General features: G+C 39.5%; 1 protein-coding gene across 2 annotated transcripts; it reads left to right on the top strand.

Annotated features, from left to right (window-relative positions):
• Positions 1 to 128: 128 nt before the first annotated feature.
• PRICKLE4 (prickle planar cell polarity protein 4) lies at positions 129 to 27,182 on the top strand. Of its 2 annotated transcripts, none has more exons than XM_063297584.1 (8): positions 129 to 415; positions 14,533 to 14,704; positions 17,004 to 17,111; positions 18,555 to 18,692; positions 19,531 to 19,734; positions 20,544 to 20,730; positions 23,291 to 23,614; positions 25,707 to 27,182. In XM_063297584.1, exons 2-8 carry the CDS (start codon positions 14,549 to 14,551, stop codon positions 26,258 to 26,260), a joined length of 1,671 nt encoding a protein of 556 aa, XP_063153654.1. In that variant the 5' UTR covers positions 129 to 415; positions 14,533 to 14,548; the 3' UTR covers positions 26,261 to 27,182. The 2 variants fall into 2 exon arrangements, with proteins under 2 accessions (XP_063153654.1, XP_063153655.1); XM_063297585.1 differs by lacking the exon at positions 129 to 415 and adding an exon at positions 12,871 to 12,889.
• The last annotated feature ends 449 nt before the right edge of the window (positions 27,183 to 27,631 follow it).

The following is a 27,631-nucleotide window of genomic DNA, read 5'->3' as shown; positions in this document are numbered from 1 at the left end:
CCGGAGTCGTAGGCAAGAAAGCTCTCTAATTAGGACCCGGGCGGACGCGGATCCCGTTTCCTGGGCAAGCAGATAGGCGAGACGGAGAAAGAAGGCAAAGTCCAGCAGCCGCCAGCGCCGCAGCCCTCGGCAGCTCCCAAGCCTAGCAGAGCAGAGCTGCTTCCACTTCGCTTCGCTTCGCCGACTTTTCTTCTCGGCCTGAACCCGGAGCCTTGTACTCGAGGCAGGTGAAGGAGACTGAGGAGGAAGAAGCTGCTTAAGAAGCGGGGGAGGCAGCCCTAAGGAGAGGCGGAAGGAGCGCGCCTAATTGGCTGCGGTTTCTTGCTAGGCGCGGGAGGCTTGGCCGCGGGACTTCTGACTCCGTTCCGCCGCGGGCACGAGCCGGACTCGAGGAAAGCAGGAGCGCCAACCGCAGGTAAGTGATCTCGGTCGGCTTTTTAGCGAAGGACGAGGGTGGCTCCCTCAGTGGTCGGCTCGCCGCAACCCAAAGCTTGAGGGCCGTGGGAAAGCTGTGGGTCGCGGGTTGGTTCAGTCTAGCGAGAGGAGGGGAAATAAAGCCGTCTCTGTGCAGGACTAGAGAATAGGGTGTAATTAGTCGCGTTCAAATCAGCGCGAACGTTGTTGACTTGGCGGAATGTGAATTGCTCCGGTCCGCTGAAGTTTGTTGTGTACGCAAGGAAAAACACAAGGCTGAGATAACGCTTTTTGAAAAAAAGAACCTCTGCCAGTCTTTCTGAGGTCCACAAACTATTGTCTTTATTGCTTTAATTTTGTAGCTGCAATCCCCGATGTAGTACATAAAACGGCACTTTTATGTACTGTACATACAATAATCTGTTAAAAACGGCAGCTCCTCCCTACCTAGGCCAGTGTTTCTCAACCTTGGCAACTTCAAGCTGTGTGGACTTCAACTCCCAGAATTCCCCAGCCAGCACTGCCTAGGTTGAGAAGCACTGGTCTAGGCAACTGGGCAGAAGATTGCAGGCAGCCTTGGTCCGTTGGAAAACTGTCCTAGATTAAAGTAGGGATGGTAAATTGCATTAAGGACCTTTCTAACTTTTGTATTGAAAGTGTCTGTGTTTTAGATGTGTTAAAAACAAAATGTTTGCTAAATAAATACTGAAAATGGAATCAGTTAATGGTAATTTGGATGACAGCAAAATATCCTCTGAAAAATTAAGTGTACAAGAGGCTTCTTTTTTCATATTACATTAAGTTTCCTCTGTGAATCTACAGAAAGGTGCGCATATACTCTGTATAACTGCTCGTGTCTGTTTCATCATATGTACAATTAGGAACCTGCTGCTACCTGACTAAGATGCACATTCCTGTGCCATATGTATCTTATCACAGGCGATTCTTGCAATGTAAGGGAGCATCTTTCCAATTAAAGGCTGGTTAATTGGTAACTTCGAATCATTGCTGCTCTAAACATTACATAGGTCATTAATCATCATGTACATGTGGAACTTATATCATGTTATCATATTTGAGCAGCAAAAGTCCCGACAATTGTTAGACAAATGATTGCAACAAACAGTTAGAATTTTCTATATCTATTTGATGTTCTGTAGGATCTTCTGAATTTTTGCAGCTCACAACTGGTATCCCTAACATATGTGATTTTTCATGTGGAACGTTGTGCTTTGTGAAATTTGTCTATAATAAGAACACTTTAAAAGAATGGGGTGAGGGCCTTTTATGTTCTAGAGACTGCAGTCTCTCTTTTATACCCTCATGGTTCAAATACTTTCTAGAAAAGAAGGAGCAGTATTGATATGCTCTGCTCTTGTATGGCTATGAGGCCTGGCAAGATCTGTAGTGTCCGTGCTAAGCAAAGATAACGAATGGCACAACTATGGCCGTGAATATTATGCTCTGCCTGATAGACTGATTGCACTGAAATACATGTACTATTGATAGATGTATACAAAACTAGCTGTGTGTGTTAACAGTAGAGCGTTTACAACATCATGATTATTTTATCTGCCAGGTCTGCTCTGTTACAGAAAAAAAATATGTCTTCCTTTAACAAGTATACTTGGTGTTTCTTTTAGGTAACAATATATGCCTTTCTTTCGTTTAAGAACTGTGTGGAAGCTACCATTCACAACCTTGAAACTTCCCCCTTGTAGTATAAAAGCTGTTCATGCTTATTCTATAGAGAATTGTTCTACACATATCAGAAATGCTGTTTCTTAGCATACCCATCCTCAGAACTTTGACATGAAGAATGGATTTGAGTATTCTCCAATTCATCTCTTGTGGTTTTAAAACTGAGGTCTGCTAACACAGCCATTATTCTTGTTTTGACATTTTATATGGGCCTGTATGGGAATGTGCACTGTGGAACTAAGATAGAAGACAGTACTGTAACTGGTTCCAAGTGGGACTGGTGCCATAATCTGTGAGGAGGGAAGAGAATGGGATGAAGGGGGGGCAGTAGATTCTTTTCACAAGAATTAAATGCCTTGTTCCCAGGCCAGAATTTTAAAATCCCAGCTACATATGACTTTGGGACAAATGTGCTGAGAACATCCACAACTCATGTACTTAGAAGAAAGTAAGATCCATTTTACAAAATGAGGTTTGTCTCTGATGAAATATGCTTGAGACAAGTCTTTAATCCAGCTGGACTAAACCTAGGAATATTACATGTACCTCAAAACGAGATAAATTAGCACATAAAAGAGAAGGATTCCACCTTATCTCCAAGGAGCTTGCTTTCTTCCAGTAGGGAGGTTTTAATAAGAGAAAGGAGAGAGTCTTAGCTCATACATTTTCTGAATCTGTTCTGTAGGTCAACTTTTAACTGTATACTCAAACACTGCAGTTAATTAGTAGCAGACATAAAATGTTTCACTATTGGTTGTTCATGGAATCAGAATTCAAAGATAATAATTCCCAGGTATTCTAGCCCAGCTTTCTTCAATGTTACCTTCTTCAGATAGAGAATTACAAGTCCCCCTGCTTCTGGAGCCCACTTTCGTACTGCTGACCAAGGAATAATTTAAAAATGATTTTTTTTTCTAATAATTGTGAGCTCCCAAAAGAGATGATCCTGCTTTGTTTTTGTTAGCAGTGGAGTTGGTGGTGGAAAACAATCCACTTGAAATAGAAGTGAATCAAAAGCCTTTTATTGACAGGGCTTACATGTTCTTTTTCATCAAAACAATTTCATCTGATCTATTGCCTAAATAAGTATTCCCCCCCACAAAAAGAAAGTTAGAATGAGGGCAGAGGTTATTCTCCCAAAACAGCTGTGGGTGTAGAAAGGTCCCTGGAGGTATAATTATTTTCATGGTTGCAGCTTCATGATCTCACGGAAATTGAGGCATACTCCTCCCCTCTTTACTGCCTCATGGCCACCGTTTTATTCATAGGTAGCAGGTGAGCTGCCAGATGTTGTAGTTTGTTGTGTAAAAATTTTCAACAGTCCTTGTTTGATGTAGATTCCTGCTTCCTTCCACTACTACATCACTCTACTTTTATTTTTAATTGCAGACATCATTGTTTCTGATTTATACAAATCTGTTTCATTTGCCTTGGGGAAAGTTCGTTCCTCTTTGAAGAGGTACAGTTTGGCATGAGATAAGACTATCCTGATACCACACCTAGGCTAATTGCAGCTGTAACTGTGTAGATCTTTTGGGAATGATGTATGAGAATTGGGAGAATGCAACACTGCTGGTCCCAGAGTCAGATGCAGGTTACAGTGGAAATTAACTTTGCTTTTCACATAGTCAAACCAGAAGTGTAATCTTAGATTTATGATCCCAAAGAGAATGAAGGAAAAAGCATATGTTGCAGCTCTAAAGTACCATTGTGTCATTTGAATGATTATGTTGCAAGTGACAATGGGTACAGCGTAAAGCCTCCCGTGCATGTAGTTATAGATACTTTCTGCTGTTCACCTTTTCTTGTTTCTTTTGACCCAGCAAATATCAGCTCCTGTGGATCTTCAGTGATCCACCATTGTGTAAGGACAAGCACAACTACTCTTAATAGGATCCTCACAAGTACAGCATTGTTTAAAGCCATCCATGGTCACGCCAATGAGGACAGCCTTTATATGGCTTCAGTAATAGCCAGAGATGCTGGAAGATGCTACAGACATCCCTGCGTCCTCTCAGGGTCTTCTCATCATGTTTCAGTCTGAGGCCTCTTCCATCTATGGGTTGGTATCTATCTGAGCTTGTAGCTGCTTCCTCCATTCTCACAATACCATACGACTTCTACAGGGCTTAGGAAACTGACCCACTTAATTTCTAATTCAGTTGTGGTTCATAGTTCAACACTGTGCACAGTGTTTCTTCTGGAGCTGTGGGATGGGCAGCTTCCTTGTGGCAGACATGCTTGCCTCACACTGCCTCCCAAATTTTCCATCCCCTGCCAGAAGTCAAGGCATTATCGAGAGCTTTGTCACTGCCCCTGAGTAGCTACCTTCTTTTTCTTTGACTGCTAAAGAAAACAGATGGGAAATGAGAACAGAACTGGCTGAAGCATTGACTTTCCCATTCCCCCATTGCCTAACTGCCTGGCCTTTATTTATTTGGTATCTACACCATCTTTCCTCCACAGTAGTCCTTTTTTACCATTTTCCTGCAACAACAGTCTCTGGGATACATTGGGCAGAGAGAGTGACTGACCCAGTGAATTTTCAAGGCTGAGGGCAAACCCGACCCTAGGTCAACCCAGTCCTATAAATTTTGGGGACTCTTTCATCCTCATCCATGGAATCCCCAGGGAGCAGACTCAAAGACAGCCTCATGTTGGCACAAAAGTGCAGCAGACAGTCAGAGGGATGAGGCTAGTGGCTATACAGGAATGGCTTTGGGGGCCTGCCTTCTGATGGGAAGTTAGAAAAAATACTGTAGAAGGGGCAATGGGAAACTACTACTTAAGACTGCGAAGGAAACTGCATGGATACACTCACCAGGAGCCAACTTGATTTGAGGGCACTATTACTTATTGATTGGAAGCACAGTGATTTGTATCTCAGCTGGTGCACTCCAGAGACCACATGTTCCAGAATTCCATACTGGTAGCTAAGAATTATGGGAGATGAAGTCCCTGCACATTCAGAGAGTAACTAAACTGGGGAGAACTTTCTGTATTGTAAAGAATTGATCAGTCATACCTGATGTTCAAGCACAAAGAGCCAGCTCACTTCAACAGCAAGTAATTGGAAAGGGGACCAGGCCAGAGCAGTATATCATGGAGGGAGATAGCCAGTAATTTTGGGGTGGGGTTTTTAGAATGTCTTGTTTATTTAAATAGCTTGGTTTTCATATTACTTGTATGCGCATAGTTTTGGGAAAGCTTATTTTTTTTAATGAGAACGGCCATAGCTGTTTAATTTGACAGGGCTGTTGACTGAGTCATTAATGAAAATGGTGCTATGAGCAGGATTGCTGCTTCTCATCTGGAGGATTTCTGAAGGATTTATTCAATCAACAACTAGGCTTTCTCTGGCTTGAGTCAGCTGTTGGGGTGGTTACTTGTTCTGATGAAATAATTTGTGATTTAATTGGCCTCCTGAAAAAAAATGCATTTTTCAGTGCTATAGGTGGGTGTCATGAGGTCACCCAGCAAAGGTGATCTAGGAATACCATAAATGTATTACTGGGTACAGCAATCTAGACTGTAGCTTCAAGATTGTTATTTAATTTACATGATGACTTCTGAACCTAAATATACTGGTGAAAATCAAATCCAGAGTAGTGCAGTTGGTCTAAGTATTCTATCTGCTATGTGAAAGTGAAGGCTCACCATAGGGATCCTACCATAACTTTTATGAAAAGTCTACAATACAGAACTTTTGACACATTTGTAATGATCCATTTGGGAAACTGTTACATACATTACAAATGCTGCTTGAAAAACAAGACATCTGAAAACTGACTCAAGTCATTTGTATCTAAGTAGTCTTTTATTTCTATTGGCATAGGTATCTTCAGCATTTAGTTTTGATCAGAGCCTCTTTTCTATAGAGATTTTGCTTGCAGAGAAAAATGTATTGGATTAGATCCAGGTTAAGTGAAACTGGAAGTACACTCCTTAATGCAATTTAAATTAGCCTCAACCATGGTTTATTGAATAGATTACAATTGACTAGGGTTTTAAAACATCTAAGCCACAAATCATGGTTTGTGCAAATTCTTAAGGATTAGCATATTGTATGAACCCAGCCAAGTTTTACCAACTTCATTCAACCTGTGCTAAATTTCTGTATTATGCAGATAAACAGCATAAATTACTATGAATCTCAGTTAAAATAGTGATGGTATGTGCTTGTTGATCATATGTATAATAATGGGTTTCATCTAGTCCTCCTGAATCCTCACTAAATAAGAGTTTCCTGGTGCTGGGTTTCTCCCACTTGCAGGATCTATTTCATCTGTTTTAGATGATAGTGAGTCTGCTTGCTCCAGTTAGATATTACTGGTAAAGCTGAACTTAATTCAATCTCTTAAGTTGCACAGGCCTTGAAAGAACGTTTTTCCTCTCCACCCTCTGCACTTATACAATTAAATATTTTTTTCACATGGCCACTTGTTCTTGGAAACCTCTCTGGAGAAATAGTCTTCTCCCCCACCTGCTTAAGTGAGGTTATCTATTCTAGTACTGCATTCTGGGAAGTAAGGTGTTGGAAACCAACAAAATCATTTTTTAAATTATTTTTCCTCCTGCTCACCAGTTAATTTGCTGAGTTAATTATTGATCCAGGTGCAAACTAAGCAACCTGAGCTCTCTGTGCTAATTATGTAGAAAAAGACTGCACTGTACCAAAAAATAGGCATGCAGCTGAAGCCCTGGAGAAGAACTGCTTGGTCTAATGACTGTAGTTGGCTGCTGATATTAACAGTTTCCAGTTTGTGCCTTGCCTTCTTTCTGTTGAAGATTTTTAATTGTGTAATTGCAATTTTGTAGTGAGGTACCAATAACATCCAAGAACATGTGTTGAAAATCAGAAAGCAGGGAAGATAAAGTTGGATTTGGGGACAGCTCTTTGCAGTCTAATAGCAATTTATAAAAAGTGTCCATTCCGCCTCCCAACCTAAAACATCAGAACTTGAAACTAGACTAATTTATGCTATATTCTCTTTGACTATGTGTACCTCTGTATCTATAGATCTGTTCTGAGGTGGAGTTAAGAAAAATGTGAAATGTCCCAAATAAATCAGGCAGAACTCTGTACTTGCTGTCTGGCTACCTGATGGTTGGACATAAAAGGGTTTTATAACTACGTTGCTGAAACAGCATCTGATCCGATCGCCTCCTTGTCACTAGAGATGTAACCACCGATGGTTCCTGACACAAGCAGACTGTTGCATCTTCATTTTTTCTCCATCCCATTCAAGGCTAGCTCTCCCTTTTTTTTTTTTCCAAAGAACCTTATTATTTTTCAAGGTATAGTTAAAATACAAAATAGAATATAGAAAAGCTAGAGTACAGAGCTAAAGAAAAAAGAAAAAGCATAAAAGTGTAAAACAGAGAGAAAGTAGAAACAGAAAGTAACTTCTGACTTTCTCCAGTACAGATATGAATACATTTACAAATATCTCTTACAATTATTTAAACCTTAATAACATTATTTCTATCAGATCAAACCATTTCATCATTAAAACCCAAAATCAAAACTTCATTTTTTTCTGACACAAGCAAGTAATCTAAAAGTGGTTGCCAAGTGGACAGAAATCCAAAAACAGTATTTTCTCTTATCAGCGCTGTTAACTTGGCCATTTGGGCCAGCTCCATCGATTTAATAATCCAGTCCTCCGCTGTAGGTATTTGTGGATCTTTCCATCTCTGTGTGTATAAACGTCTTGCTGCTGTAATCATACATAAAAGCAAAGTCCCATGCTGTTTCTCAAGCTGCTTCTCCATCAGACCCAGGAGAAACAGTTCCCGGTTTTTTTGTAAGTCCACTTTAAGGATCTTTTTAATATTGGCACATATTTGGTCTTAAATTTTTTTGGCCTTTTCACAAGTCCACCAAAGATGATAAAAATTTCCTTCAGCAAGAGAACATTTCCAACAAACATTTGTTACTCCATTATACATTTTTGACAACCTATCAGGAGTTAAATACCAACAATACATCATTTTATAAAAATTCTCTTTTAGGTTATAGTTCAAAGTGAATTTCAGACCTCTATTCCACTTGTTCTCCCATTGCTCCAACATAATATTGTATCCAAAATTCTTAGCCCATTTAATCATACATTCTTTAACATGTTCATCTTCTAAATTCATCTGTAACAACATTTTATACATCTTTGTAATAATATGTTCATCATTTATACAAAGTTCCATTTCAAATTGACTTGTTTCATTGATAAATCTAAAGTTATTTTAATCCACTTTAAAACATTCTGACAATTGTGCTCTCCCTCTCTTTCTCTGCTGGCTTTGGTGTTGGGAAAGGAAAGTTAACTGGAGAGAGTTGGTCTCTGGGAAGGCATCCAAGTCATCACAGAAGTTGACCTGAGCCATCAAACTGCCATCAAACCCCTTTTTGTTTTGGAAACAGACAAGAGGAAGGAAGTCAGCAAGCAAGAGCTGGAAAAGGGAGTTACAAAATCAGCCTGTTTCTTTCCATAACCATTAACCAGGAAAGCCGCCCAGTATGTGGACCCCCTGCCCAAGCATCTGGGAATGATTAACACTGCAGGCTTATGAAGGTGTGAAAGGAAAAATCAATTTTCCACAGCCAGAGTATATTAAAACCCAGCCTAACAGAGGAACCAAAAGAGTGCCATACCTCTGAAAATAAACTGTTGAACAATGTCTGCATCCTTGCCGTGTAATATTATGGCGGCATGAACGGAAAATGGCTTTGGAAAATTGAGTTGACTCATAAGTTTTTTAAGGATGTTGGACTCGTTACATCAACTTAGTCTGAATTAAGTCTGGGATAGTGTTGATAGGTTTGCCACACACCCAAGTGCCAATTTATGTATCAGTAACTGTGTAACAGTTTGCACACAATGGCAGTGGATTTGCTGCTAATCCGGGCATATGCCAAGCCTATTAATTCAACTAGTCACAGCATGAACAGTCCAAGTGTGTTGAATGAAATGTCTGTTCTGCTTTTTAAAGCTGTGGAGCCTAGAAACAATTTTTTAAAGTTACAAGAAACAGCATTAAATGACAGAATTAAATTTAAACTCAGTAAAGTAGCAAAAATAAAAGGGTGGCATTATGAAAGGTTTACCTCAAATGGCAACCCTCTGCAATGCCTTCAGGACTGTCAGGAAGGAAACGAAGCCCAGGGCAAGGCTAATAGGACCTTATGAGGATTTCTCACAGACAGGATATATGGGTCCTCAATTGTTTGGGGGCAAGGTTGGGCATTTGCCAGGGTCTCAAAACTAGAAAAGGGCTCACCTAAAAACAGTACTACCACTTTCACTTTACACAAAGCATTTGAGAAGATCCAATGAAATTTCTGCTTTTCCTAGTTTGCATGGGAGGGGGTTGTCACTGAGGGATCCATGCTTAAGACTCCCCAAATCCCAAAATTGAAACTGAAGTAACATGCAAGGTGGTAGTTTCTGGATTCATTTTTACAGGCTATTGTTAGATGTCAATTACATACTTGGTCTATGCTGTGTGCACTTAATCCACTTTTTTTTAGTTATTTAACAATAATATATATCTTAACTTATAACTATTACCCTACAGATATGTGTTCCCATCCTGAGTTGGATTGATTAAAGTTATAGTTCAACCTATCTGAAGGTACCAAGTTAGGGAAGACTGTAACAATGCAGCCGTAGAGTTTGGAGAGTGTGTAGACAGGTCCACAGAATAGGGGATGGTATCAGCAGAGTCGTTGGATTCTGACTTTGTCCATTTCTCACATCATAGACATCTACTTTGGTCTCATTCACAGCACGGTTTCTGATAGATTTCCACTAAAACACTGCTGTTCTCACTGATAAAAAAGATTGCTTACTTTTGAATGTGTTCCTATAGCAACAATTTATTTAACTGTTGAATATATCTAGGCAAAACCTGATTGTCAGGTTTGAAACATACTTTCTCCATTAAAATCAAGAGCTACCACATTGGAAGGCATCTGGAAGATCATTCTACCAAATTCCAGTACTATAACCATATGCTTGTTCACCTTAACACCTTTTTTTCACGCCAGGAAAAATTCAACTTGGGTCTAAGAAGAATGAGAGGTCATAATTCATAGGTAAAGAATGCTAAGCAATTAGAATAGCAGTCTTGATTTCAGGGCAGGAAAACAACTCTGCTATAAATCTGTAGATCCCCTAATTAGTACACAGTAGTGACTTACCTAGATAACGGCAGAAGCTGATTTAATCGTCTGGGAACAACAGAAATCTAGATCATATTCTTGCTTCCACCAAAACCTTGCTGCTAAACATAGAGCCTTCCCCACTTGATTCTAATCCCTGCACAGGCAGATCCCGACTTTTTTTCTGCCATGTCGTAATGATGTTGCCTTCATCTGGTCCCCAACCTGTGACTGGCTTAAGTTTAGCAATATTGGCAAAAAAAAAGTGTTTTCCCCTTTTGGTCAACAGTATCCAACAACAGTCACTAGGTGAGTAAAATCTGTTACTTTTCACCATCCATTATATCAGGGGCAAAGTCAGGTGACGAGAAGTGGGTGGGATCAGAAAGGCCATTTATTTGCCATTACACCCTGATGTAAGCATGCTCCCTCCTCCTGCCCAGTCCCCGGTCAGCCTCATCTACTACCATTCTGCTATTGGTGCTGGTAATTTATTCAAATGATGCAGTAGTGCTATGCTGCTCAGTTGGCAGTGCTGCAGGTGCTTTAATTCCAGGTGGTTTTGTTTAACAATAGAAAGGTAGGCTGAACCCTGTCCTGTTGCCTCCCAAACAGAACAGAGAACAATCTGAAAGTTGGCTTTTGGAGGCTGGAGGAATCAGCAATCACACTCTGCATTCCATGCATTCCATACACATAATCAGAATGGCACCATTCAGCAGTGATTCAGAACAAATGCAGTAGAGTCAGGATGGGGATCAGAAATAGGGACAGCAAAATGGCATAGTTTTCTGCCACCTCAAGGTTGGGCAGATAGCACTGTAACTCTCCAATGGAGAAAGGCCCATAGTTCATTCCTTAACTAGCAATAGCTTAACTCTGAATGCAAGTATGCTTTTTTGCATATGGTTTGTGGCCTACAGGGTTATTAACTGAAGCAGCACCCTTCACTGCTAAAACCAGAAAGCCCCTGTTTTCTTCCACTAGCTTGGCAAGATATCCAGTATGGTTTGTTTCATTCCAGGATCTGTGGAAATGTGAAATGTATGTTCAATAAGCGGTGTGTATAGAAGACTTTCTCAGAGGTTGGGTAAAAGCATTGTTATAAATAACACTGTAAATGTTGCTAGCTCTAGCTGATGAACCATTTGGACTCTTGTGGGGGGGGGTTTTTTTTTTTTTGGCCAACCAAAAAGTTTTTGCCCATCAGTGAGTTTCGCGCACCAATCAGTTATATCCATTTATTTCGACTATCTGGTGCTTTTTCTCCTGCCAGATGGGTTAGGATGACCAATCAATAGTTGATAGTTACCTCTATGAATCTGTGTACCTACGCCACAATCACAACAAGGATATCACACCAGTTGATTATGTCTGCGGCAGGCAAAAACGTTTAGCATATGAGATTTTAACACTAGTGGCTGGCAAAAATAGAACAGGAGCCAAAGTTTATACCAGCAGCCACGACTCTGCATGTGTATTATGTCGGCCATTTTTGAAACACTCATGGCCTCAGAAGGAGAAAAAAATGCTCTTCCAGTTAACAAGCACCTGTAGGCAATTTGTAACAGATTAAGGATTATGTTTTGCGTATTTATTGCTTCACCTAGTAGTCTGTGAAAAAGTATTTGTCTCTTATGGTTCCTTGATTTTTTTTGCATATCTTTGCCATGGAGTTCCATCAGAGTTTTATGTGGGTCATGCTGAAATATAAAGGAAGTTTGAGTAAATAAATAACACTTATATGGGTGTCTAGGTCTGATGGTAAGCAAAAAAGTGGTTTGTAATGCATCTTAGTAACATTGGAAGGACTTTAGAAGTGGGAAAATGAGAAAGTAGGAGGACATACTCTGTTTGCCAGAGTGAACTCTCACATAATATGGAATGGTTGTATTTTTCCCAAGTATAAGCAGTGAGAGCAAGGCATTGTATCTTACCAATGGGAAGGCCATTCTAGAATTGTGAACTGATTTATTAAGTAAATGATACGTTGGCTTCAAAGAACAATTGATTCCATTCAAATTACAATCACTTGTAATCAATGAAATATCCAATTGGTGGGCCATATCCCACCAATTTCTTGCTTAGCAGGGACTCTGGAACTCTGTAATCCTGGTATCAAGAGGGCCTTCTGGAGAGAAACCATACAACTAAGGTGGTTGTGAGAAGATAGGAATCTGTCAGTATAACAGAGCCAAATGCATGGGGGATAAATTCAGTTTTAGCCAATAATTAAAAGATTGTGATCCAGACCTAACCTCTGTCTTCAGAAATCCAGGCTCACAAAATTATGTTACGAATTTGAAAGATTGCCCTTAGTCATTTTGAAGTAATTTCAATAAGTATAAATTGGGATATGACCCAGTACTGTATGTAAGAATTATGTTGCTGTTTTTGTTTTAAAAGGTTGTAAGGCTGCTGGAATAAAAGTGGGCAGCTTTGGAGTAAAGGAAGCCCAGTATTAACACCAATATCAATTACCACTAGAATTACCACCAATGCTACTGCACTTTGGGCTATGAACTTAGCTTGCTCTTTATGGGAACCAGGACTGTGGAAAACAGTACCAAGTTATTTGAAGCTTTAAACCTGTTCAGTTTCATCTCTCTTAAGGTAAGGGACCAATAATTTTTCTTTTTTGATCTTTTTGCATTCATATTTTTTGTAAGTCTGAAAGTTGCTTAAAACAAGAGGTCCCCAAATTTTGGAGATGATGGGCACATTTGGAACCTTAAGAATTTGATTTGGACACTCTTACAAAATGGCAGACATAGCTACATATTCACAAAATAGCCATGTATCAGAAAGAAATTTGGTGTGAGTGCTCTCTGCCATTTCATCTACCTCCCTAGGATGCTACCTATTTTTCCCGTGTTTTGTCACAGCAGGTGGCATACCTCAAGTAAAGATTTGGCTGTAACAACCTTTTAAAAAAAATTTCTAAGAATGCCTATGGGGCCTAGAAGCATTCTAGGAGTAAAAATTATGCTGGAAGGTTATGCTTTACTTTGCGATATGTCAATTTCCCATTTACAGTTAAAATAATATTTAAGAAAATTCACTGCAGTAGATATCCTGACAAATTCCAAAGGGATATTGGGTGCCATTTTGGAGGCCAAAAGTTAGAGCAGAACTTCAGGAATGCAGCATTCTTAGGCAAATGCTAAAGCCACAGTAACCCAATTTAGCTAATCACTGATGCTTGTCTTGGGTCTCTCTGTATTTGTCGTCTTCTCCTTCTCCTCCTCCTCCTCCTCCTCCTCCTCCTCCTCCTCAGTACTGAGTAGCCAAATCAGCTGTTTACATTTTCCACCATAACATGAATGCATTATAGGGATAGCAGGCATGACAGGCAGCCAACTAGTGCTACTGTCCTTGAAAGAAAATACTCCATTGGCATTTCATCATGCTTTCTTTCAAACTTGAAGCTATCCTTGAAAAATAAAACACATACTAGATAAAAACATATACTGATATGAGAAACTTCAAATACATATAGTTGGCTGATTTGGGGATTGGGGGGAGTGATAGGTACATTCCAGAAACAAGCATGCTAAACTTCAATCTGGCAGATCTAAATTCAAATGCAAAAATAGCCAAGGACTAGTGCTATTTCAGATTTTTAACATATAAATTCTTCTGGCTCTTGCACCAGCATTTGGGGAGAAAACATCAGTTTTGCAGAAGTTAAGAATTGTAACACCAGGGTTTTGTGGTGCATGTAAAGCACTCAAGATAAGAGAATGTAGCAGGAGTAGAATGAAATCTGTACCCCTTAGTCATGCACAAATGAGGAATTTGTTAGATTTGATATTCAAAGTGGTTATCAGTATAACCTATGCCTATAGAACGTAACTATGCTTGTACTTTAACAAGAACCCTTAATTAATTAATATCTGTAGGGGTGGAAGGAAAATCCCCCCCGTGTCCCTTTTAGTTTAAAAGACCATGTGACTACAAACCTGTATCACTTCCAAAAAAATCTCAATGATCCTCTGAAATATTTTCTTCAATTAATGTCCTTATTTTAATTGTGATGCTTCTGACATGAATAAATAAATTGATATCTGCTTCTGTTACTCCTCTATCTCATTGTTACTATAGAAAATCTTCCTAATCCATGTTAAATATATGGCCAAAGTCTACCACATATGAGAGGTACCATATTGGGAAAGGGTGTTTAAGGGTATACTGGGAAGACTGTAAGGGAGAGGGGAAGAATTGGTCTTGTCTCATAGACTCTTGTCTTTTTTCAGCACTTCCTTTCTGCGGATGTCCCAACCAAGCTGTATTTGGTCCCAGAGAGAGAAGTCTCCATGTAGTAGAACTCTAGCTACTCTACTACCTGCTTCATCTTCAGACAGTGATTCTGGTTGCGCCCTGGAAGATTATCCAGGTCCAACCACTGAGTTTCCTCCATCAGAGCCAGTAAGACTCTTTCATTTCTGTGTGATATATTCTTTCTGGTATATGACAATTGAAGATTAAATCTCCCTCAAGTCAGGCATGACTCCTGGTGACTACATGCACAAGCCCATTTTGTCTTATTCCAATAATATGGTTTGCGATTGCCCAATTCCAGGATGTTTTTTTTCCCCTCAATTTCACAGTCTAGTTTAAAGTCCTGGTATTTTATTGTGGTTTCCTATTTAAGTATTAACAAGGTTCAACCTGCTTAGATTTTTCCAGGTCAGCTAGTGAACACTGTTTTAATTGACAAGTCACCTGGAGCTGTGATAGTAGCAAGGTTGGAGACAGTGTATTGGCTGCCCTCTGGCTCTGGGACCAAACCCACATCACCCAAATCTGTGTAAATATCAGTATTGCACACATGGCCTTTTCTTATTGTCAAGCTTGATTCTAGGGAAAGAAAAGAATTTGAAAACAGGCGGGTTGTAATCAGTAGATTGAATGTCAGTATTGTTTCACTTGAATCAATCAAAGTTTATTGATTAGCCCCTAGGCTGTATCAAAATACAAAATTTAAAACACTCAACATTAATAAAACCCAATGTGAAATTAATATAAAAAACAAATTAAGTGGGGAAGAGCTAAAAATACAATGAAAAAAATGTACATATGAGTGAAAATACAAATCATATTTCCGTGTCACCTCTACAATTTACCCCAATCAACCCTATGTATGCAGATCTCAACCGTATTGATTTACTTAAGTACAGAGCTGTGTTATATGTTATTTTTGGATCCTGACCACACATAAAATATGTTGTTTTAATATGTGGTTCCCAATGGGTCATTCATTTAATGTGTGGACCAAGATGCAGATCTCTCACCTTCTTGTACAAATTACAATCAAATAATATATGTTGTTTCACCTGAAGATGTAAAATCTCTGGCAATTTTGAAGCAATGGGGAAAAAAACAAAGATCCCCTTTCCATCTTTGGGAGGGAAACAGTAATTGGGAGGAAAATGGGAATATGTGTAATACTTACACCCTTTATAGATATAAAACAAGTTTATTGCTCTATAAAATGTATTATGTATAATTTGATTTGTTTATTAAAGCTAATTAAAGGACTGAGAAAGACAGACTTATAATGTCTAGCATTATGAAATGTCTAATCAGCCTCCTTTTCTGAATTTGAAATTACTTGATCACTTATTTCTTCATTTGCTGTATTTCCAAATATAAATCAGCTTCTTTCACATCTTAACAATTTTATCATATAATATAAATGAAATATATTAGGAATTATAATTTTTTTCAGTGTTTTTAATTTTCAGGAAAAAAGGCTGGGAAAAATGCAGGAAACAAAAGAAAAAAAATTAAAGATCACCTTCCCCCAATTTTTCTGTTGTTTTGGTGGGGAGATTTCCAATTCTCAGATTTTGCTGCCTGACCAAGTTCATATATAGGAGGACAGATCTGTTGTTGTTGTTGTTAGCTGTCGTCGAGTTGTTTATGACTCATGGCGACCCTATGTATAACAGAACGAAATGCTGTTCAGTCTTGCACCACATGCCTGACTGTTCCAATGTTTGCATCCATTGTTGCTGTAATTGTATCAATCCATCGCACTGAAGGTCTTCCTCTTTTCTTCTGGCCCTCGACTTTACCAAACATGATGTCCTTTTCAAGCAATTGGTTTTTCCTGACGATGTGCCCAAAGTATGAGAGTCTAAGCCTAGTTATCTTTGCCTCTAGGGAACATTCTGGTTGTATTTCTTCTAAAACTGATTTGTTTGTTCTTCTGGCAGTCCATGGTATTTTCAATAATCTTCGCCAACACCACAACTCAAATGCATCAATTCTTCTATCTTCCTTTTTTAATGTCCAACTGTCACAGGCATATGTGGCAATTGAGAAGACCATGGCGTGGGTCAGACACACCTTTCTTTTTAAACTGACATCTTTACTTCTGAAAACTTTAGATAGGTCTTTGATGGCAGATGAAATGAAAACCCTATGGATTCAAGAAATCAACGATGTATCGCGCTGGGAAAATCTGCCATCAAAGAACAGGTCTAGCCTTTGTCAATTTTTTTTTCTTGGTTTATGTGCTATAAATGGAAGGTAAATCGGCTCTCCTCCTTCTGTTGGTTTGTTTTCATTAGCCCTTCATCTCTTAATGTGGGAAGGACCTCAGATTCTTTATCAAGTTTAGAGAAGATGATCTGTAGGAGAGGTGATAGTGCAGACAGCTCTTTTCCCTCAAATACATAGAAATATCATTGTTTCACTTCCATCTCATTTACTTTTACAGGTATTGCAAAGCATTAACTCTCATTCATCAACTACGGTCCCTACTGCTATTCAGAATCAGCTCCGTATCAAAATTCTCCTGCATCAGCTGCCTCCACAAGACTGCGATGTAAGGTTCTTGAAGCCGTACCCAGGGTTTGCTAGATCTTTTTCGCTCATGCATGGCTTGATAGAAGAGTCCTACTAAAACTATTTTCTTGTGCCCCTTGTTTGTACTGATAACTTTCTTTGGGCTGTCCATTCTTTTCAAGCTCTAGCCATGCAGCATCATTATTATTCCACAGTTACTATGAAAAATCCTCTTTAGGTCCAATGCTTTGCATAAATATAAGAGTATAACGTTGGTTTTGATTCAGTAATGCTTCTGCATCTTTTTAAAAAAACAGCAATAGGAGAAGCCTTCCTCCCTCCCTCCCTAACAAGGAGAAAAGGTAACAAAACAAATGCAGTAACTTGGTCACTCAAGTGCCTGTGGGGCAGAGAGGGGACAAGTGATGAAATATGCATGATAACACAAAGTTTTCCTTGATGTTCTTACGTGCAACATCTCAATGCAAGTACAAAAGTGCAGAGCTGCATTGCAAAGTCATGATGCACATTTTTTCATTTTGGCATCCTTATGGTTAAGAACAGAAACCTTTGTATGGCCCCTGCTGTTTGCACCAGGGTCCCACTGTTATATGGATCACCAAACTTGTTTGCAATAAATGTTCCCATGAAGGTGTTCTAGGACTTCCCAGTCATAAAGCTGAGGATTTTATTGCTATTCCCAAGAGCTAAACAACCAGAAGAGATTTGTGGCCCCACTGAAGTAAAGGTAGAGCCAGGACCTCTTTCTGTCTGTAGAATGCACTATCTTTGCAAATATCCATAACCTCTCTTGAGTTCACGTCCATTATGTAGCAGCCTGCTTTGATTAAAGCTATTGCTGCAATACTGCTGTAATGACCTCGCCAAGCCCTAGCACTTTCTTCCCCATGTGCAGGACTAACTCCCACATTAATGTCGAAATTAGCATCCAGTAGTTAAAGAGATCACCAAGTTGGGACAAACTGCCCAAGCTTTATAAAAATTTTGCTTTCAAACAACATGTATTGGACATAGGATTTAGAGAAAAGTCAAGCTGTAATATATGCCTACGTACTTAGGAATCAGTGACATTGGACAAAGTAGATGATTTCTTCTGAGTAGATATGCATAAAATTCTAGGATCATGTTAAAAAGAGCTAAGAGGGAAACTGATATAGCAATGAGTTGCCAACTAAGTATAGCATTGGGAACTAACTTTTACATGATGCAGTATTAATTGACTAATAAGATAATACCTATATATAGCAAGATCTTCATTTAAATATAAGCCAATTTTTTGAACCAAGCCCGAAGGCATCAAATAAAATGCAAATGTGCAAATAAAATTATGTAATCGTAATAAAATTTCAAAAATATTTGCAAATTGATCAACATGTCTCTGTTTTGTGCCTGCATCTGAAATAAACATATTTATCCAGATGCTTCTTTTGGATCTTGACACCATTTGTTTTTTTTGTTCAAGGAGAGATATTGTCCATCCATTGGTGAAGAGGAAAGAAAGCAATTGCGCACCTTTGCTGCATGGCGGCGACAGGAATCACTGGGACAGGGCGTTTTATGTCATCTGCCTCTCACAGCTCATGATGACTTATGCAGAAATGTGAGCTATTCTTACCATGACGCTGGGCATACCGGGAAGGTGTCCGGGGCTGATCTCTAGCATTGCTTTCCCTGCTTAGTGTCATTTTTGTGGTCATATTATCTTTGGACATACTAACAGGCACAGGTGGGAGTTGTAGGCCCTTGTGTGTGAGAAAGTATAGTTGGAAAAGGATATACACAATGTTTACTGAAACCTTAGAAATGCAAGAGATGGCTGTATAGCATTTGTAGAAGTTAGAGCAGGAATTTTCAACCAGGGTTCCATCCTAGGGTTCCACGAGAGTTCACTAGGGATTCCCTGGGAGATCAGGATTTATTTAAAAAATTATTCCAAATTCAGGCAACTTCATATTAAAAAGGTAAGTTTCATTCTTTATTTATAGTTTAAGAACACTGTTAATGCATATATATAGGCCTAAACATGAAATTAATATAATAATTTTGTAACTTCTGGCCTATATTTGAGCCTGAATGTGCAGGGATTCCCTGAGGCCTGAAAAATATTTCAAAGGTTCTTCCATGGTCAAAAGTTGAGAAAGGCTGGGTTGGAGGGACAGGATTTATTTTGTTGCCGCCTCTGCTATCAAAACCAAAATATATTAGACAAAACTGCAAACACTGTAGAACTATACACAGGAAGAACAGCTATGCAAACAGGTGCAATTTGCTAATATTGCATTATCTATGTTGCTTTCATTCACAATCTGAATTGCCTGGGTAAAAATTTGATTTTAATTATTGAAGTGAAGCATGCATAGCAGTCTTAATAGTTTACAGAAGGAAGAAACATATAATTAAGCCTCTTAGATAAAGAAATTCTCTCTGCTTGTTTTTAGTGTGGTAAGACTATAATCAGAGGAGACCAGGGTGTACTTGCCTCTAAGCTAGGCGACCAGTGCTGGTGGCATCCTACCTGCTTTGTCTGTCATGTTTGCCACCAACCACTAATAGATCTAATTTACTTCCATCGAGATGAGATGATTTTTTGTGGTCGGCACCATGCAGAATTTTTCCGCCCTCGCTGTGCTTCATGTGATCAGGTAGGCATATATAGTGATGTTTGTGCTCTTATAATTAAATCATCTTAAATATCTAATCTGGCCCTTTCCAAATCCAGATTTATAGACTTGAGCTGCAGTCTTGTTACCCATGGGAGAGCATTTGGGATATCATGGGATGTTTTGAATTTTTTCCATCATAATTGGAAAGCTTTGATTTTGGAGGAGCTTTAACCATATATGTATGGTTAAATATATATATGGTTAAAGCTCCTCCAAAATCAAAGCTTTCCAATTATGATGGAAAAAATTCAAAACAATCCTATATATATATATAGGAGATATATATCTCCTAGCCCCTGTAAAAATACCTAAATTTGCTTCCCTTCAATTTTCTGATCTTGCAATTGGGAATAGGGAAGAGAATTAGGTACATGGCATAAGAAGATAAAACACTTTGAATCTGCAGAGAAAATGTGTTGTTAGTGGAGCTTCAGAATTCTTAAGTGTTGCTGGCTAGTGAAGATTGTCATAGAAACATCAGGATAAAACAGGCAAAAGTAAATGAAGTTTACAGATTGCAAGCCTGATAACTTTGGGGACTTTTAAAGAACAGATTATGATCTGTCTGAGGTACATCAAGAGAACACTGTCAATTGGCTAAATAATATGGTGTATTTTGAAGCAGAAAGCTTGATTTATAGGATAGGATCACTGCAAAGGGTTGAGTAAATGATGGTTGTGTAGCCTGTGCTCTTACCTTAGGAAGAAAATGGATCTTGGCACACAGTGTACTTCATCTTAATATCTAGCCTGTAGCAGTAATGAGCTTTCATCTCTTACGTCTCCAGCTGATCTTCACCTCTCAGTGTGTGGAAGCAGAAGGCATGCGCTGGCATGAAGAGCACTTTTGCTGTCTTGAGTGTGACTTGCCCCTGGGGATTCAGCAATATGTGATGAAGGGTGGACAACCCTGCTGCTGTACTTGCTTTGAGAGTCTTTATGCAGATATCTGTCAAGCCTGTGGAGAGATTGTTGGTAGGTCCAGAACCCTTCTTAGACTTGTGAAGGGAAGTAGGAACCTGCCTCAGGTCATTACTCAATCTAGTTCAGTCCTGCCTATTAAGGATTGAATCTGGCATGTTCTTGCAAGCAAAGCATGCGCACAGAGTTTACGGCCCTTCCCATTTTTCAGAAGTATCAGCTTGCCTAAAGGTTACTCATTTGGGACTACATGAGTATAGAGATACACAAACTTGGACATCCCCTGGAGAAGACGGTGGGGGGGCAGTGACTATATGAACATGATACAAAATCTGCAATTTACACTGCTCTGGTGGACATTTTAATGACTATGTATTTGGCGTTCATAGTGTTGTGAGAAAAATGTTCACCTAAAAGGAAAACCAAAGCATTTGGAGGTAGAAGCAACAAAGTATACTTTATTGGAAATTACTTATAGTGATCACTGGACTCCCTGCCAGCAGACTGCAGGAGAGAGCCTAGAGTAAGCCCCCTCTCCAGGTTATATCAGTATTATCATTATCATTTGAAAAAGATAAGGGAAAGATAAAAAGATTAATGCAATTACACAGCACCCTTTCCTCTGGAATGCTTTGATAAGCTATTAGATTGACCTTACTGTTACTTTTCACACTTGTAGTATCCTTCCTGATATTATCAACCTGTACCATCAACATCAGTGTTTAAATTGTGATATCCTGTTACCTAATTCCTAATTCTAGGTACATAAGGGCAAGCATCTGTGTTACATTAGCTGTCTCCATTCCAGGGCCACAGCACTAGGTGTTAGGTTATAGGTTTACACTATTGCCACCAAGCTACATGAAAAGCTAAACCTGTACAAGGGAAATTAACAACAAAGCTCTAGCCCTATACCACTACAGTAGGTACAGTTTGTGACTAATTTAGCAATTAGGTCAACTTCTCCATACAGTTCTTATAGCTGCAAAAGCAGAAACCTGTTCCAGTTTACCACTACCAGATCTTCCATTCTGCTATTTGCAGCTCATGGTATTTGTTTCATTTACAACTGCTAGAATCAGTTCATGTTCTATGCAAAAGCAGTAACAGTAGTAGTAGTAGTCTAATCAGAATTCCATAGATATGTGTTGGAAGGGAAACTTACCAAGGTTCGTCCCGAGCCGGGACGGGCAGTTGCTTGAGCAGAGGTGAAAATTTATTTCCCAAGAGCATGTACAGAGTATGCTGGTTAAGGGTGGCCACCAGTGTCTTTCCCCACTAGCCCCTTATATAGAGGTGTAGACCTTTGATGTTTATGGTAGGTGAGAGAGTGCTTGCTTTTGCTAGATTTCACACTTTTGTCAGTTTCAGGGATGCTTTCTAAGGGTTCTTAATTGAACAAAGCTGGTCACGCCCCCTGCTGCTTTGTGGCTTCCTTTGATCAATTTAGCTAGATTGCTTGATATTCTAAGGGGAAGCCCTTTCTTTACTTATGCCAAGATGCTTGCCCTTCTGTTTGTGTTTTCTCAGTCTCTTGACTGGATCAGTTTTGGGGGAAACTGATTTGGTCATCGGGTAGTTCCGATTGGTTTGCTCAAGTTATCAGAAGGTCCCTTTGTGGCTCATGCTCCTATTGTTCTACAGTACTTTGATTTAATGTTTAGTGTAGTTTAATGTTTTAGCAGGAAGTGTCTATTGGTGAGGTTAGATGTGGCTCAGGAAAAAGGGGGGAAATGGGGGAATGATAGGTAAAGGAAAAAGGAGAGGTTTTGAGTCCTTCCAACATGTGTATCTTAGATAATGGCATAGTTGCAATACTAAACATGTATTTTGCTTTGCTGGATCAAATAAAAGTCTCAGTACAAGCTCAATAAATATCACTGAGGAGCTTGCAAACAGTATGATAGATTGCAAGCATATAGTAATTTTAGATTTATGACACTTCTGCATAATATGGTTAATTGCTTATGGTGACTGCCTAAATCATAGTTTGTTAACTAGCTTCTCTCGGTTTGACAGAGGCTGATACTGGGATTCATTCAGTGGATTTTGTTGCTGTTAGACATTGGTTTGTGGCTGGAATCCTATACTTACTGTCTGAGAATAAGTTCCATTGAAATCTGTGGTTTTTACTTCTGAGTGGATTTATGTAAGATAGTGTTGCAATAGGAATTTATCTGTTTTCAAACTCATCTGATAATATGGAGTTCTGGAAGTTATGGTTCAACAACAGCTGGAAGGCCAGAGGTTCCTCCCCTATGATCTGAACCAAGGAAAGTAAAAAGCAAGAGAGAAATATAGGATCAGTATCACTAATGCTGCAACACAGCTTTGTGAAGTTTGCACAAGGATCATAATGTGAAAACTTAGTTTAACATGCAAGGCTTCTTCATGGAGTGCATCTGGACAGAAACTTCTGAATTAATATTAATCTTGTCTTGTCTTTTGCTTACACATTTTGAAATTTGATTTTTATTCTTTTCCTCCTTCCCCTCTTTTTGAAAGTCTGCAACATAATGGGCAGATTACTTCTGTTATGTCCTAACCCCCTGTTAAGAATAGAGTTTTCCATTAATACTGTAGGAGGTGAAATGCTTGTTGATTATTCTCACAGGGGTCAACAGTAAACAGATCATGCTCCAAGGTCAACAGTGGCACAGCAAAGCCTCATGTTTCTGTTGTAGCCTTTGCCATAAAGCACTGCTGGGCCAGCCGGTCACCATTCACAACGGTCTCCTCTTCTGCTCTGAGGCCTGTAGCTTGGAAAAGGAATCAGTTTTGTCTTCCAGTGGCTCAGATTCCTCTGACTCTGCTTTCATCTCTGCTCCATCCCCGGACTCCACCCCAATTTCAAGAGCTAGAAACAGCAGCCCCGACTGCTCCTCTGAAGTTGCAAGAACCCAAAGAGTTGGCTGTGAGGAAAGGGCAGGTGCAGTTGGTAAGGCTTTTGCATATCATCCTCTGGAATTATGGTTGGAACAGTTGCTGCCCAAGTGAAGATTTTCCATTATTGCACTGCAGTTTTGTTTAAGTTTCTGTAGACAAGATATCCTCAGTACACTTCCTTTGAATTGGTCAACTTCCAGCCTAGCTTCTATCATCACTGCACATTTGAAGACAATCCATGCCACTGTGCTGTAGGAAGAAGGCAGCTGATAACTATTCTTCTTCTGTCTCATCTCACTACTCAGAGAGGGCAAATGAATATGTACTAAGGAGAGGCAGGAAAATTTAAGGGGCTTTAGGGCTTCAAAAATAGCCAACTAATCCTTGGCTTGATGGTATTGCTTCCAATACAGACCACAAGAGCCTTGTGTGGCGCAGAGTGGTAGGTGGCAGCATTGCACCGAAACACTCCCCACGACCTGAGTTTGATCCCAGCAGAAGTTAGTTTCTCAGGTAGCCAGCTCAGGTCGACTCAGCCTTCCATCCTTCCAAGGTCAGTAAAACGAGTACCCAGTTCGCTGGGGGAAAGGTAATTATGACTGGGGAAGGCAATGGCAAACCACCCTGCTCTATAGTCTGCCAAGAAAACATTGCAAAAGCGGCGTCCCCCAAAGAGTCAGAAAATGACTTGGGGACCTTTCTTCTCTTTACAGACAACAATGGCAATACAAATAGAAATGGTAACGTTGCATGAAAATGACCATATAATATTGGAATTCTTGAAATTAATGGAAACTAAAGCTGAGTGTAGTTGAATGCATACCTTGGATTTCAAGAAAGCAGATTGTAATGAATTCAGAACAGTAATAAATAGGACTGCATAGCAGGAGAAACTGATTGGGAAAGAGAGTAAGAATTTCTAGAAAACAAGTTCTTAAAAGCACAATTGCAAACAATTCCAGTGAGGAAAAAAAATGTAGATGGCAGAAAAAGCCAGTATAATTGCCCAAAAAGCTTACTGGAGATCTGAAAAATTAAAAGAACACATAGGGAGAAGGACAGATTTGTAGGCATAGTATGAGGAAACAATGAGCCTGACTGTAGTTAAAGATGCTAAGAACAATCAATTTCTTCAGCTATGTTTAAAAGAAGTACTGTACCAGTTGCTCCATGAAAAGGGCATAAAACTAACAGACAGCAACAACAAAAAAGACAGAACTACTGGACTCCTATTTTCAGTCAGTCTCCTCTTCAACCAATTGTGAAGAGTTGTTTGGAGAAGCAGGATTCTAGTTCTAGCCTGATAAAAATATAAGGAATTGCCTACTGATCTTGAATGAATTCAGATGTCCAGGAATCATGAGATACAGAAGCAATTTGCTGATGGTCTGGTCAATATAACTAGCAGATTACAAGTGATTCTACATTCTCTTTGAGAAATCCTGCAGAATGGGTGAAATGAACATGTCTAGAGAAGGGCCTTCAAAAAATGAAGGAAGGAGGATCCAGGGTCTTCAAAAAATGAAGGAAGGAGGATCCAGGGAACTACAGACCAGGCAAAATTCTAGAGCACATTATACAAAAGGATATCACGCAGCAGATCAAGACCTGGCCACTCTCATTTGAGAGTGCAGGACTTAGAATGACACAGATTCTAGAAAATTTTAAGAGGAAGAGCAGTCTGAACTAGAGAGAGAGAAGTGGTGAGCTCCCTTTTGATACAAACAGCAATTTTAATCTGGTTTCCTGCAATGAGCAGGACTTGGATTCTGTGACTTAAATGGTTCCAACTCAGTCTATGAAATGGCTTCATAGAATAACTGGAACCTTTAGCTGAGTTATCAAATCATGCAAAGCCAGTATGTTTGATTTTTGACTCTATATGATAAGTGAGCCCAGCCATTGTAGTTTCTAAAGCAAGATTTATGGCTTAGCATTATATGAACCAAGCTTTTATAGTTTATACAACAAACCAAGGTAAAAATAAACTATAGTTCAAATAATGTGTGAACAAGCCTATATGGAAATTTGTGCCTCTTGCTAACTGATTGATACCAGTAAATGGTTGTTGGAATATTTTCTAGGAATTATTCAGATCATCCCCATTTCTTCTCATAAGTTCTAACTTTTAATTCCTTTTGCAGTGACGGAAAGGCTTCACTCATGTGGGAACTCCTCACTGTGTACCGAGATTGGCAGCCAAGAGGAACCATCAGTTACTTTCAGAAAGAGAACTATCACCCCACAGCTTCATGTATTTGATTCTGCTCAAGAGGATGTACTAACCTCCATCTCTCATCCCATGGACACAGCTTGGAGCACGATAATTGTGAGGGATAACCACAACCTGAAAACATATTTTTCAGAAACATCTCAGCAACAAGCAGGAGACTTTCACTTCAAAAGTAGACCCTCTGTAGCCTCACAGGCATCTGTACTGATCATGGATTTTCCAGACAGAATACATGAAGGTAGCACTGGAGAACAGGAAGCTACCATGGAACAAGATGATGCCAAGTGCCTTACTTGCTCATCCTCATCTGACTCTGAACCAGAAGGCTTCTTCTTTGGGAAGCCAATTCCAAAGCCTGGTTCCAGATGTGTAGCCTTCTCCAACATGGAGCAGGAAACACTTGGCAAAGGAATGGGGTGGGCTGCCAGAGCAAGGGCCAACAGCAAACACTGTAGCATATCCTAGCAGACAGGCAATGACCAAACATCTGAATAAAGCAAAAGGGGAAGAGATAGTAAATGGAAGCAGATAAATTTTCTGCAATGACCCTTTTGATAATAGTTTTAAAAATAGAGTAAAATTAGTATTAGGAAGGAACTGGCTCAAAGAGGCATGCATGCATGTGCCACCCTCTTCCTGCTGCAGAGCTAATAATTCTACTAAGTGCAGAAAGCAGATAAAGAGGACAGCATCTGTTTTTTAGATTTGGATGCCATGTGGAATTATTTCTGCTGAGTCAGCACTTTTTTATTAAACCTATACAAAAGTAGCTCCCATCCTGGCTATAAGAAAAATCCCCAAACCCCTGTTTGGCCCACTCAAGATTTCAAAATTAGTTATTAAGTATTCTTCACCACATAAGATGCTAAAGAAAGAAAAATGCTGCCTGCTACTCAGACTATGGTCTGTAATATTTCGTTTTGATGACATTGGGGAAAAGGCTGCAGTAATTCAACTTTGGCTCTGTCAAGTGCAGGGAGTATTTCAGGCTGACAGGATGATTACTCCAGGTTTGCTACTGAAGAAACTAATCACTTAATGCTCTTTTACCTGCCCAGGAATCTGTCACAGGTTTGAGCTTATACTTGTTTTCTGTACTTGGAAAGATGTTTTTCCAAAACATTTTGCCACGAGTTATTTCCATGCTGACTCAGATTTCCTATCTCAGCATTGCATACAGCCTCATTTGCATGTCTACCGCTTACTCCCACACTCCATCAAGACTGTAATTAAGTGCACACTTGTGGCTGGAACATTACATCACTGTAACAAATTGGGGCCTCCTATAGCAGCAGCTGTGATGGGACCTTACATACTGTATGTTATTACCCAAGCTTGTATGTTCTGGAAGTTAAAACAATGAAATAAAATACAATTTCTTAAATGCAATTTGAAGGTAATGTCATAAAGTGAAATCAGTGGGTCAGTTAACAAATACCCAGGAATTGAAGCAACTAGCAGTCTATAGAGATTTTAATGTCTTCAAGTCAATGACAGGCTAAGAATGAGTTCAAAGAAAAGTGGGCGAGGTAAGTGGTTTGGAGATGTGATTCACTTTGATAGAGCATACAGAGAGTTCAGCTGTAGACAGGAAAGGCAATAAAATAACATCAGATGTGGCATTGAGGCCTCTTGTCACAGCACAGGAGAAAAGACTTAAGGGTGATTGTTATGAAGGCACAAAGTTTACAAGGTGTAACACACCCATGCTGCTACAAGGACAGACCTTTTGCAGTGCCACTTTGCTTAGGAATGATGCAAAAAAGAGTTGGATGTTCTTGACTGAAAAGGAAGAGGCAGAAATGAGGAAAATAATCACCTTTCCTTTGCAAGTCT

The sequence above is a fragment of the Candoia aspera genome, chromosome 3 (assembly GCF_035149785.1).
Source record: "Candoia aspera isolate rCanAsp1 chromosome 3, rCanAsp1.hap2, whole genome shotgun sequence".
Classification (NCBI taxonomy): domain Eukaryota; kingdom Metazoa; phylum Chordata; class Lepidosauria; order Squamata; family Boidae; genus Candoia; species Candoia aspera.
This window is presented reverse-complemented; position numbering and strand designations above follow the sequence as displayed.